We start from the raw sequence: 14223 nt of genomic DNA on the forward strand, positions 1-14223 counted from the left end.
TTTATCACATCACCCCTTGGCAAGTCTTTCCTCATAGCTAAGATTTTCCATACCTTTTACCAGCTTATTTGTCCTTCTCTGTACCCTCTCTTATTCAATAATGCCCTGTTTGAGCACTGGAGACCAAAACTGTACGGCATATTCAAGATGGGGCCTTACCAGTGCTCTATACAGTGGAAGAATGACCCCCTCCTCCTGTGAATCAATGCCCCCTTTAATTCAGCTCAACACCTTATTTGCCCTTGATTCTGCTGACTTGCTTTGCCTGCTACAGCCAAGTTTATTATCATAAAAAGCAATCAAATTTGTCTGGCATGACCTATCCTTCATAAAGCCATGCTGATTGCTGCTCAAAGTGCCATTCACTAGGACAAAATTTTGAATGTGACCACCTTAACAAGCCTTCAAATAATTTGCCCACCACAGATGTCAAACTTACTGGCCTATAATTGCCAGGCTGAGATCATAATACCTTTTTAAATATTGGAATGACATCAGCTTTTCTCCAGTCCATTGGTATCATACCAGATGAAAGCGAATCTGAGAAAATCAGAAATAGGGACCGGTCTAAAACTGAACTAAGCTGTCTTAGAACACCGGGGTGTATGCCATCTGGCGCTTTGTTTACGTTATTTTTATTAAAGCTTTATGAATCATATCCTGAGTCAGCCACTGACTAGATTGAGCTTAGCCAATAGTGCAGCTATGAAGTGAGCATGGGAATACCGACTCCTCTATTGTATACACTGCAAAAAATAACTGATTTAGCACATATGCCTTTTCTGTATCTGTTACAACCATACTGGTACTGTTATTAAAGGAGCATTAAAGGAATAGTTCAGTGTGAAAATAAAAACTGTGTAAATAGATAGGCTGTGCAAAATAAAAAATGTTTCTAATTTAGTTAGTAAGCCAAAAATGTAATAAATAAAGGCTGGAGTGAACAGATGTCTAATAAAACAGCCAGAATCCAACTTCCTGCTTTTCAGTTCTATAACTCTGAGCTAGTCAGCGACTTGAAGGGGGGCCACATGGTACATTTCTGTTCAGTGAGTTTGTAATTGATCCTCAGCATTTAGCTCAGATTCAAAAGCAACAGATATGACCCACGTGGCCCCCCCTCATGTCTCTGATTGGTTACTGCCTGGTAACCACGGTAACCAGTCAGTGTAAACCAAGAGAGCTGAAAAGCAGTAAGTAGTGTTCAGACTGACTTGTTATACATCAAATCACTCCAGCCTTTATACATTACATTTTTGGCTAACTAACTATATTAGAAACAGTGTTTATGCTGCACAGCCTATCTATTTACCCAGTTTTTATTTTTACACTGAACAATTCCTTTAAGGGCTGTAACTTTGCAGCTTAGAGCTCCTGCTCTTGTACCTAGCCCTTTCTAAATGAGCCCTAATGTTTTTTTAAGATGACACATTGACCGATGAAAGCAAAATAAACTGGAACCAAACATAATATCTGGGGGCCTTTTCATTAATTAAAACTAGCAACTGTCTTTTTCTGAAGGGGAGAAAGATAGTTAATAGGTAATCTCTTGGAAAAGATAGTAATCGACACGATTTCTTGCAGTTTTCCAACAGATCATATAAATTGATAACTTTTATTAACAGGCTTTTTATGGATTTTTAATGGGTTTCTTTAAGTATCACTGTCATCAAATGCTGCATAATATCAGTGTAATGTCAAATTTTAGGGTATTTTACAAATGTCCCAAATGTCATCTGCTGAATACAAAATTAAATTGACCAAGCTATTTTCAGTTCCTTGTTTTCCATTTTTAACTGACTGTTCCAGTTTTGTTCAATTATGTAATTTTTGTTTGGGGGTTGTAGTTCTGCAACAGTGGATTAGCTGAATATTTCCCCTGTTCGAGGAACTTGGCCTATATGTATAGTAACATAGTCGAATAGAAGCTCCGCTCGCACTCCCTGGCCTACGTGTTGATTGCCCGGTGCACGGTGACGAAGGGATCCAACTGCAAGTAGGTAAGAAATCACTGGCACTCAAATGGCAGATGCAAGCAGGGAAAGTCCCTTGCAAGCAGGGACAGTCTCTTGCATTTTATTAGCAGAAAACGCGTCGTTTCGCGGTAAGGCCCCTTTATCAAGCATGCTTGATAAAGGGTTCTGACCCTGAAACGTTGCATTTTCTGCTAATAAAATGCAAGGGACTGTCCCTGCTTGCACCTGCCCTTTGAGTGCCAGTTATTTCTTACCTACTTATAGTAACATAGTAAATTAGGATGAAAAAAGACACACGTCCATCAAGTTCAACCTTTTGACTTTTTTTTTAACCTGCCTAACTGCCAGTTGATCCAGAGGAAGGCAAAAATGCAAGGGACTGTCCCTGCTTGCACCTGCCCTTTGAGTGCCAGTTATTTCTTACCTACTTATAGTAACATAGTAAGTTAGGATGAAAAAAGACACACTTACATCAAGTTCAACCTTTTGACTTTTTTTTTAACTTGCCTAACTGCCAGTTGATCCAGAGGAAGGCAAAAAAAACCCATCTGGAGGCTCTCCAATTTGCCTCAGAGGGGGAAAAATTCCTTCCTGATTCCAAAATCAAACTAGTTCCTGGATCAACTTGTACTATGAGCTATCTTCCATAACCCTGTATTCCCTCACTTGCTAAAAAGCCATCCAACCCCTTCTTAAAGCTATCTAATGTATCAGCCTGTACCACTGATTTAGGGAGAGAATTCTACATCTTCACAGCTCTCACTGTAAATAAACCCTTCCGAATATTTATGCGGAACCTCTTTTCTTCTAATCGGAATGGTTGATCTTGTGTCAGCTGGAAAGACCTACAGGTAAATAAAGCATTAGAGAGATTATTATATGATCCCCTTATATATTTATACATAGTTATAATATCACCCCTTTAGCACCTCTTCTCCAGCGTGAACATCCCCAATTTGGCCAGTCTTTCCTCATAGCTAAGATTTTCCATACCTTTTACCAGCTTAGTTGCCCTTCTCTGGACCTTCTCTAATACAATAATGTCCTGTTTGAGAGATGGAGACCAAAACTGTACGGCATATTCTATCTAATGTATCAGCCTGTACCACTGATTTAGGGAGAGAATTCAACATCTTCACAGCTCTCACTGTAAAAAACCCCTTCCAAATATTTATGCGGAACCTCTTTTCTTCTAATCGGAATGGGTGACCTTGTGTCAGCTGGAAAGACCTACTGGTAAATAAAGCATTAGAGAGATTATTATATGATCCCTTTATATATTTATACATAGTCATCATATCACCCCTTAAGCACCTCTTCTCCAGCGTGAACATCCCCAATTTGGCCAGTCTTTCTTCATAGCTAAGATATTCAATACCTTTTACCAGCTTAGTTGCCCTTCTCTGGACCTTCTCTAATACAATAATGTCCTGTTTGAGAGATGGAGACCAAAACTGTACAGCATATTGTAGATGGGGCCTTAACAGTGCTATTTAAAGTGGAAGATTGACCGCTTCCTGACGTGAATCAATGCCCCTTTTTTACAGCTCAATGCCTTATTTGCCCTTGATGCTGCTGACTGGCATTGCTTGCTACAGCCAAGTTTATCATCTACAAGGACTCCAAGGTCCTTTTCCATAATGTATTTGCCTAGTGCAGTACCATTAATGGTATAAGTGGCTTGGATATTTTACATCCCAGGTGCATGAATTTACTTTCATCAACATTGAATCTCATTTGTCACTTAGCTGCCCAGATTGCCAGTTTGTCAAGATCCTGTTGCAAGGATGCCACATCCTGGATGGAATTAATTGGGCTGGATAGTGATTATGAGGTGTTACAAATATGTGTTGCAATATGTCTGGATAACTCTGTGTATTTTCAGCAACATCTATCCAATGTATTATCATTATATTATCATTTTGTGTATACAAATATATTTACAAATTAATTAATAGAATGCACTAGAAATAATATTTTTATTTTTGCAGGCCAGCCTGCTCTGCATCTTGCTGCACAGAATGGACATATAGAGTGTGTTGTTAAGATTCTACAGGTTAGTAAATCAAAAGCAACGTCATTATATAACATTGCTGTAGAGTTAGTATTGCATACAGAGATCCAAAATTAAACAATAATGAGAAACGCGGACCACTGGGCAGTTTTATCTAAGGGTATTAGATAAAACCACTTTTTATTGTGCGTGCCTTAATGTGTAATCATAGTCACCCTATGTTTAAATGCGAGGATACACAAGGGCAGGCAGTCCTATTATTTTTAATGGGCAGAATAAAGAGAGGGTTTAATCACAAAAGCCTGTGGTTTTTACATCTGGGCTATTCCTTATGTTTGACCAGTTTGTTTATAATACACACGTTTAAAAGATAATTGAACACTTTCTTTGGGAATAGTTTTAGCTATTGTGTATTTGGACTGATCCATATTCCACATATGGTGTCTTTCTAGTTTTGAGCCATATTACTCATTCTTGTCATTTTTGACAGATCAGTTTCTAGGATAGAGTTAATGTCTTTGGAGGTTAACAATGATGCCACAGATCTAAAATTGAGGTTAATACCACTTTTTGTAAAGTGCAAGATTTTTTCCAGTGCACATGCTGTTCTGGGGACACATCAGAAGTTTTTTTTCACTTTAAGCTGCCTTTTCTGTTACAATTACAAACAGTAAAAAGTGCAGGGCCCTGATAACATGACTGAAAACTGAGTGGATGAAAGCTTTATATGTTGATTGATCTCACTTATCTGTTGACATCCTAACTCTACATGTGCATGTGCTTTCTACTAAAGTTTGCTCCATAATGCCATTTTTTTACTATACAGAAAGACTGTCCAGTGGATCTATCTGATAGTCATGGCAGAACATCACTCCACCATGCAGGTGAGTGATATTTAAAGGCCAAACACCATCAGAAATGTTGTACACGGTATTTACTGTGTGTACCTCTATACTTGTCTATTTTTTTCATTACATGAATGTATTTTTATTATATATAAATTGCTACATATACTAAGAATTGTAAAATAATGGTCCTACCATGAATAACTAGCTTAACTTATACTTATATTTATAATTGATGGTCTATTTGTTTTACATAACATGAAGTGTGATTTTGTGAACACTGAGTACATTCTCTGTTGAGGGGTTGATAAACCAATAGTGCTTTGTTTTGGTTTAAAATAGTTTTTACCTATTTAGTAAGAACTGCTGTTTATATTTGGTTTTACTGATTTCCAAAAAAAAAATTTCTATTCTTTTCACACCCATCCACCTTTTAAAAAAGAAAGGGAAATTGTAACTTTCATTAATTACTGAATGAAAACAGTAGTTATTGAATATAAAGTGTATCCAGTTAATATTTTTTGTGCTATGAATCATTCAGTTGGCCTATATATAGGTCTTGTTTATTCATAATAGCCCCCCTGTTGGCAGATTTGCCACTTGCAAAGTGAAGAAACTTTTAAGCTGCTTAACATATAAGTGCCTTTGCTATCTAATGCTAAGGTCGCACAGATAGAAAAAATTACTATCCACCCAGGGCTGATCTTATCAAATGTGGGGCCCAATTGGGACCATGTTGGCGGGGCCCCTAGACAAAGTGTTGCTGGCTACTGACACACCAAGTATTTAGGAAAATAAGGGCATACAGGCACAAAATAGAAAGGAAAGGGGCAGACAAGGTAAAAGAGTGAGAGGGATGAAATAGGGGCACACAGGGTAAGAGAGAGAGGGAGGAAATAGGAGAGTGGACTGGGCCAATTAGTTTGGGGCAGGCTGGGCCGATTCAGCTTGGGAGCAGGCTTGGTTGGATTGGGGGCAGGCAGGGCCTATCAAGGTTGGAGGAAAGCTGGGCCTATGAGAGTTGGGGGCAGGCTAGACCTATGGAGTTGGGGGATAGGCTGGCTTATCAGAGTTGGGGGTGGACTGGACCTATGGATTTGGGGATGGGCTGGACTCAAAAGTTGGGGGCAGACCAGGCAGCATCATGCGCTGAGGGAAATATTATCTGTGCTGCCCTGTGGTGCGGGGCCCCCAGAGGTGCGGGGCCCTATTGGGCCCAATTGGTCCAATAGGCCTAAGGCCGGCCCTGTATCCACCTCATGTCTTTAGTCACTGCCAGGGCACATTTTGCCCAGAAATGCTCACATGTACATTTACTGGTTGGATCTGTAATATGTGCAAAATTATAGGTGGATTCCATACCTGTCAATGAGCACAAGGGTGGAAAACCACTGGTGAAGAAAATGCTGTGTGTGGTATTTAGTGTTAAGGGGGGGATATACAATATATGCAGTTTGTTGAGAAAAAAAAAAGATTGTCCATTATCTGAAATACTCGCTAACATATTTGCACAACTACAAAGTAATTTTGCAAGTGCCCCTTAAGGAGATAAAACAACTTAACTTTGACAGTATTTCATTATAACTTAATTGTCCCCTTCATTTTTCCCACATGATGTGCATCTTTGCATCTTCTCCAGCTTACTGATAATCTTTCTTTGAGCTGACACTCAAAATTGTTCTGCATACTAAAGTAAGGTGGATGCTGACAAACCACATGCATATATTTTTTGCAACAGTAACAAGTTACCTTTTTAAATAGCTAATGAATTATTCTCATGTATTATTTTTTTACTTCCACGTTTAGCTGTCAGTGGAAATCTTACCTGTGCTGAAATCCTGTGTGACTTTCAGGTTCCCATCAACAAGATAGATGAAGTAAGTTACAATGGAAAAGTCAAGTCTAAATCTATATTTCAAAACTGGCTGATTGCTACCAGTTTATCACTCCTGTGCCTTTTCTATATGTGCAGGATGGCTTATCTGCCCTCTCTTTGGCTGCCCAAATGAGCTATGGGGATATGTGCCAGCTACTTTTGCGGAGAGGAGCTGACGTTAACAGTAGGGACCTTCAAGGTCGGTAAGTTATATTTAGTAAGTTGAGATACTTTCTACATCACTTCATCATTGTTTAATCACTTAATTATCCTGAGTGATAATATATACAGATTTACTTCTGTTCTGTAGGACACCCCTAATGCTGTGTTGTGAAGCGGGCAGCACTCACACTGCTCAGCTTCTTCTAAGGGCTGGGGCAGAGATCAGCCTACTGGATTCAATGGGGCATGATGCTCTGCATTATAGCAAAGCTAGAGGAACTAGCCATATGCAGAAAATCCTACAAGGTACCTCACAGGTCAAAAGTGATGTGCATCAGGAACTTATCACCAAACAAATTAAGGGAAATTCCAACGAGTCACAAAGTAAGAATACAAATTGTATTGCTAAGAAGAGGAAAGCTCCTGCACCACCTACTGCATCTAAGCAGGTAACTATGCCAAGTCCATCAATTTAACTGCGTAGTCCATGCCTATATTTTTCAGTCTTTTCATGAAACAGTCACTAAATGACTACTCTACATTATACCATAAATAATATTATACATGTTATGTTTTAGCACCGCATTTCAATAAAACATAATATTCCTTATTACTAACTTGTACAGTTTTGCTAATGCAGAGTCTCTATTTCTGTGTTAAAATTACATTTTGCTTTAGCCTCCAATGCCTCTTACCCAGGATTCCAAAGAAAAAAAGAGTGAAAGAGGAAGAGAGAAAAGTCGGGTGAAACCAGAAAGAAAGGTATACAACATGACTCTTAAAGCATCCTCTATGTTAAATGGAGTTATACACTTGTTAAAGACCAATAAAGCTAATAACTAACTAGTGTCATATTATCTTTAAGAAAAGCATATGCTGCAACACTGGGACACGTTTTATTGATGGGGAATTGCCCCCAGATATTGGCTAAAGCAATAATACTGCCAGGACAGTTAATGGAAACAAGTAAATGCTCTGAGTTGCAATCTTATGTCATAAATTATTGAGACCCCAACTAGGAATAATGCTTTATTTTATCTAGTCTTCTCTAACAACCTAGAATGAATTACAAATGTACATGTACTAGAATGCCTGGGTATTAATGATCTTATATTATCTCATATGTGGAGTAATGTAATAAAAGTAGGCAAAGGGAAAAATAGTCGCAATGTGAAAATGTATTCATCTGCAGGAACAAATTTTCCTTTGCATGAATTTAAAATAATTTTTTACGAACCTGGAAAATGTTTAACAACCATTTCTAACTGTAAGAAAGATTGTTAATTTTATAGTTGGGTCAGTGCGCAGTGTATGTAATGAAACAAACAAATGAAGAATATTGCATTGCAAAATGCAACTTTTTATTCTCATTTGTGCAAATTCTTTTGGACTTAATACATTTCCCCCTTAATATTTGTAGCAAAAAATTGTGTTTGAAACTCACAATAAAAATAAACTATATGTCAAAATTGGGTGTTTTTATATATAATGATGTAATTTATTAATTAAACTTGACTCCACATTTATCATATACTGATCTCTTATTATGTTGTGTTCATATGTTTACAGAGTAAAGAGCCAAAACCCTCTACCCACAAGGCAGGTACTCCTGTTTTACAAGTGGAAACTGTTGCACTCAAAAAACAGCTCAACTCAAACAACCAAGAGCCAATCACATCCACAGCTCAAGAACAATGTGTCCCTGACTCTGTAGGACAGGACCTAGCAGTCATTTCTGAAGGACGAGATGAGGCAAGTTGCAAGATTTTATCGCTGTAGTAATTTATTCTGCATCAGGGCTTTGTAACAAACACAAGTCATTGACAGTTTGTACAGACAGAAAGGACAAGTGCAATGCACTATACAAAATACAAAGAAAATCCATTAAGAATAACAATTGTTTAGTGAAAGGTCAGTAACATCAAGAAAGGAAACTGCCTTAAAATGACATATATAATGCTTACTTAAGCTCATCTTTTGAAAACCACCATTTTTAGAAAGCTTGAATGGACTTATAGTTTTTACAGTAGGTGATTTGGTAGAGTAGATATTATCCTAATAATATCTCCTCCACCTGGCTTTTAGTTTTTGGGTTACTGAAATATAAAAACCTTAGAAACACATAAAAAGCAAAGTCAATGTTATCCATAAAAATGTAATGCAAAAAAGGCATATATAAATAGATACAGTTATAAGAAATCATGTGGGAAACAGCTAACAGTAAGTGAAAAATGTACCAGTAATGACTATGATGAGTCAGCTAGTAGCCAAAAGAGCACAATGAAAGCTAAGCAAACATCTATAGTGCATGCTTTAAAATGTGTAGAGACCATTTTAACTTGATTAATTCTACTACGTCTGGCAAATGCATAGCTGACCTTCTTTAGGTCCTCTGGCAATACAAATACAGGTATGGGACCTGTTATCCAGAATGCTCGGGACCTTGGTATTCCGAATAATGGATCTTTCAATAATTTGGATCTTCATACCTTAAGTCTACTAGAAAATCATATAAACATTAAATAAACCCAAATAGGCTGGTTTTGCTTCCAATGAGGATTAATTATGTCTTAGTTTGGGTCAAGTACAAGGTACTGATTTATTATTACAGAGAAAAAGGAAATCATTTTTAAAACTTTGGAATATTTGGATAAAATGGAGTCTATGGGAGACGGCCTTTCCATAGTTTGGAGCTTTCTGGATAACAGGTTTCCAGATAACGGATCCCATACCTGTATATTCAAAGTAACTTATAATAACATATAAGTATTGTTCTGGTTAAAGAAAAATATTTTACTATGGAGCAGATTTCTAAACATTTGAATTCAACATTTCACTGCAATTCACGTATTTTTTACAGCAAAAACTGTGAATTCTAATTCGAGTTTCTGAAACTTACATTTTTAAATGCAAAAAATTTGAAAACTTGAACTTTAACATTTGGCATCTAAAAGCTGCCAGGTTCATGTAGAAGTCAATGGGAGTTGTATTAGCAAAATTAAAGCTATTTTTCAATTCAGGCTTTGAAAGTAATTTACAATTTGGCACTCATTGATGGGTAGAATGTGATTTTACAGCATTCAAGTTGTTTTTTCACATTTTTACCTGAGCATGTTTATTAGTATATGAACACACATTGGGCCAGATTTAGATTCAGTTCAGTGAGAAAAGGGTTTATCTTGTGAAAAATCATGGATGAGATTCAATTTGTGATGCAAATTCAGAAAAATGTTTCTCCCTGTTTATCACTTGAAAACTCTATTGAAGTGCATGGGGGAAAAAAACTGGAATTGAATTAGGAGAAATTTTTTTTTTCCTTGAATTGAATCACATGATAAACTTTTTCTCACCAAATCGAATCTGGCCCATAATATAAACATTACAACCTTGAAAATGGATTTTTGATAAATCAGACTCCTTTTGAGAATAAAGTAAAGGCTAATGTACATGTCTAATCACCTATGTATAGCAAACAATCGGAACATGGCATTTACTGGTCACCTGCTTAAAAGCAAACATCTTATTGGTTGCTGCACCTGGGTTAGATTTGTGCCTTTTATTACATGTGGGGTAATGGAACTTGACCATCGAATAAAATCTGATATAAATAAAATCTATTTTTCAATGCAAGTTTCAGTCAAAGTATGGTTTATTTTAGAATCGATAATGAAGTCCAAACTTCACTCCATGTAGTTAATAAAGTGCATAAAGGCAGGCAGGAAACATGGTTAGTTTGTATACCGTACCAGTTTAAAGCTCACCAGTTATGTATAATATAGTTATATTTAACTCAAGAAATTTGTAATACATACTGTGGATAGCAATGTGTTATGTAAAAAAATTATAAAATGTTACATTAAAAGGGACAAAATTGAATTATGGGCAGAAAAGATTCTTAGCAAGCTATGGAGCTTTCAGAGTGCATAAACATTTCCATTTTTGGAAGTACAAAATAAAATGTTCTCAGTATCTTTTTATTTTGAACCTTTTTCCTTATATTCAATTTTTTCACCTTCTTATATCTTCCGGGAGCCGCTCTGGGAGGAGGATGGTCACGCATTAAGAAAACTGTAATAATTTGATACATTAATTTGACATTTATTATCTTCAGCCCAAAATCAGGCGCTGCTGAGAAATGTATCAAATAATGCAGCTGATTGTAATTGTACAGAGTGTGCATCTGGATTACTGAGCCATCTGCTTGAAATCCCAGAGAAATGAACATTAACTGAAATTTTAGAAAAGCAGTTAAAAATAAAAAAATACAAAGCAATTTTCATTTGTACTATCTGAAAACTAGTGAACTGAAAAAAGTGTTTAGGAGGTGAACTACGTTTTAAAAGAAATGTTCTATTCACGGAAAAAATGTCGGGAAAACTAAGAAAAATACCCTTTCCATTTGACATGAACTGAAACTTGTTTATTTGCATTTATTTATTTGTATGTTGTGCATGTGTGTATAATACAAATAGAGGACTTAAACGAAGGAGATGATTCATTCAAAAGTACTTGAAAGTCCACTGACCATTGTTTTCCCATAGAGCTCACTGGAGCTTACTCCTACCTTTATTTTATAAGTTTCTAATAGGGCTATTTAGCTGAAGGCCTACTGGCTAGATATGACCCTCTATGGCCCCCCTGACTACAATGGGTTTTGCTGTGTCTGACTTTAATTTGGTATAATCCAGCCCACAAACATGTAGTTATAAACTACTTAGCCCACTACATGGAAAGAGTTGGATAGCACTGATCTAGGATCTAGGACTAGAAGAGCCTTACAACATGACATATTTCATAAAAAAATGTAACAAACCCCTAGAGGGGCCATTATACCTATGCTATACTTAGTTTATGTTGCTGAACACATGCCCCTTATGACTAACATAAACTGCTAAACTGAACAACGTATATGAAACAATAGGACAAAATCACTTCTAAGCAGTAGGGCGGAGGTGAATTGACTTTACAATTAAAGCTATTTTTGCTTTAGAAGTAATTTTAATACAGTAATAATTATAATAATAATAATATATTGTTTTATTATTACTTCTTTATTAATACTTTTACAAACAGAACATTTCCCTTTTCTTTGAGTTTCAGTAAAATGATCACAGAAGAAAATGTAATTGTATAATTTGCTATATTATGAAATGAGAGTTTGAATCAATGACCTGAAGTCTTATGCAAGGCATTGTGTACTGATAATGCCTACTTTATAAATTACTTTAGTCACTTAGAAGCATATAAAAACATAGATTGCTATAATTCACATTATGTTATGTATATATGCATATTTATCAAAGGGCTAAAGTGAGAGTTTACTCCTTTATAAATGAAAATATGAATTAGTAACTGTGATATTTTCATTTACAATGCTGATATATTTCCTCTGTTAATCTTCTATGGTTCTCTCTCACAGGGTATCAAACTGGAAGAAAGTGTTATAGTGACCACTGAGGAGAACATCAGTATATCTGAGAAACAAAGTTTACATACCATTCATAAAGAAAGCAATAGAAGTCATCAGAATATTGTGAAAAATGTCTCTCAAAAAGAAAACATACATTTCCATGAGGAACAGGAGGCAGCAGAAGAAGATGACCAGCAGATGAAGGTGCCACAACATATATTTAAATACTTGAAGTGGGTTTTGCATCATATCCTTTCTTGAGTAATCTATCTGTTAAACTCAGTAGTGATTAGGTAAGGAAAGAGGTGTGAAATGTGTGTTTGCCAATAACAACCAATAAGGTTTTAATTATTTTTTAACATGTAGTATATACTGTACATACATATGTATAATTTTATTTGCATAGTGTTCCTTGAGGGCAAAGCCCTGTATAGCAGAATAATAATTTAGTAGAACAAACAGGAGGTCATTGTAATAATAAATACAATACACATGAATATCAAATATAGTTACAATACAGATTATGTGCTTACTGTCAAGGAGATAAAAGGATGGAGGTCCCAGCCCGTAGATCTTACAGTCTAAATGGGAGGGTAACTTACATACACAATTCAGAGGGATATTAAGTGCTGTAGGTTACAGTGTGTGACACTGCCATATGTGCCAGTTCCCAGTTCAGGTGTTATGCAAGTGCTCCAAGAGGTAGTCTTTGAGTTTAGTTCTGAAAACATTCTCTCTGGAGAGATTCAGGAATGGCATTCCAAATATAAGGAGCAGCAATGTTAACTAAGCAGTATGGTGTTCCTTTTATTGCTGCAATCTAATTTTCTCCAGTCATAGAGCATGTCCTGAATACAGTGCTGAATGCAGGCAGCACTGTATTTATGTGTGTGCCATTCTGGCAAAGTGACCAGCAGCTACTTTTCAGGGTTCCCTTGCAGGATACAAAAAACAAAAAATGTGGTGGATTGCATCTGTTTTTTGCACATTAGATATGGTTCTGCACATAATAAATCACCCCTAAAGTGTACATCCTATTGTAATATGGTTGCTCTTTACTAGCGCTTTACAAGGTTTTTTAAAATATATAGATAAGTGTCACATGCATATTTTACTATAGCTTAACCCATGATTTGCACATAGGGCATTTAAAAATAGTGTTCATTAATGTAATTCACATGGTAATATTTTATAGGCATTTGCATAAATTGCTACTAGCATTTGTACAAATGCTAATTTGCAAACTCCAGCTATTAAGACACATATATACCCACACCAATATGGGACTTAACCTCCAAATGCAATTCAAGCAATATTAGATAACCAATGGCCATGCAAAAGTAATTGAATTAAAAAGCAATATTTATTTTCACCATGCCAGAAATACTAAAACCATTTAAAATAAGCAGCGCTGCTTAGGGGGTAGGGATCCCAATACCCCGATTAATTCTCACTATTAAATACAATTGAATAAAGGGAACTGCGTGCACGCTGTTGGTAGAAACCGCCAAATTGTTCCCAATTATAACGAATTTTTGGGCGGTACACAGTGAATCAAACTTCGGCTTTGTCAAGACCCTCTTGACAAAGCCGCAGTTAGTGGCCAAACAGCTGTCGAGGTACAGCGCAGCACGGGGAATATTGGAATCCCTCTTCTCCTGAGGACGATGCGCAACAGTGGAACAAGTGGATTTGGGGTCCAGATGTGAGCATCGAGCATTGAGTATCCGGTGTGGGATGTGATCAGCCACGGTCAGTACATTTTCTTATTCAAACAGCAGTCTGCCACAGCATGGTCGGATGAACATGATTGTGTAGCGATTGCTACATCACCAAGGCTGTGAGACTTTGATGCCCATTGGATGCACATTACTGATAATCACTTCCAGTGCTGAACGTTTATATAATACAGCACGAACTACATCGGGCATTAAATATTC

General features: G+C 36.6%; 1 protein-coding gene across 2 annotated transcripts in view; it reads left to right on the forward strand.

Moving 5' to 3' along the window:
- ankrd24.L (ankyrin repeat domain 24 L homeolog) overlaps window positions 1-14223 on the forward strand; it is a 43181-nt gene that overhangs the window by 15037 nt on the left and 13921 nt on the right. For both annotated transcript variants that reach the window (XM_041561163.1, XM_041561167.1), the window contains 8 exons: window positions 3968-4032; window positions 4817-4874; window positions 6642-6712; window positions 6808-6914; window positions 7022-7322; window positions 7552-7635; window positions 8443-8625; window positions 12293-12487. In XM_041561163.1, coding sequence (XP_041417097.1) covers window positions 3968-4032; window positions 4817-4874; window positions 6642-6712; window positions 6808-6914; window positions 7022-7322; window positions 7552-7635; window positions 8443-8625; window positions 12293-12487 — 1064 coding nt within the window. The remainder of the gene's footprint in view (window positions 1-3967; window positions 4033-4816; window positions 4875-6641; window positions 6713-6807; window positions 6915-7021; window positions 7323-7551; window positions 7636-8442; window positions 8626-12292; window positions 12488-14223) is intronic.

Source organism: Xenopus laevis, chromosome 1L, assembly GCF_017654675.1.
Source record: "Xenopus laevis strain J_2021 chromosome 1L, Xenopus_laevis_v10.1, whole genome shotgun sequence".
Taxonomy (NCBI): Eukaryota; Metazoa; Chordata; class Amphibia; order Anura; family Pipidae; genus Xenopus; species Xenopus laevis.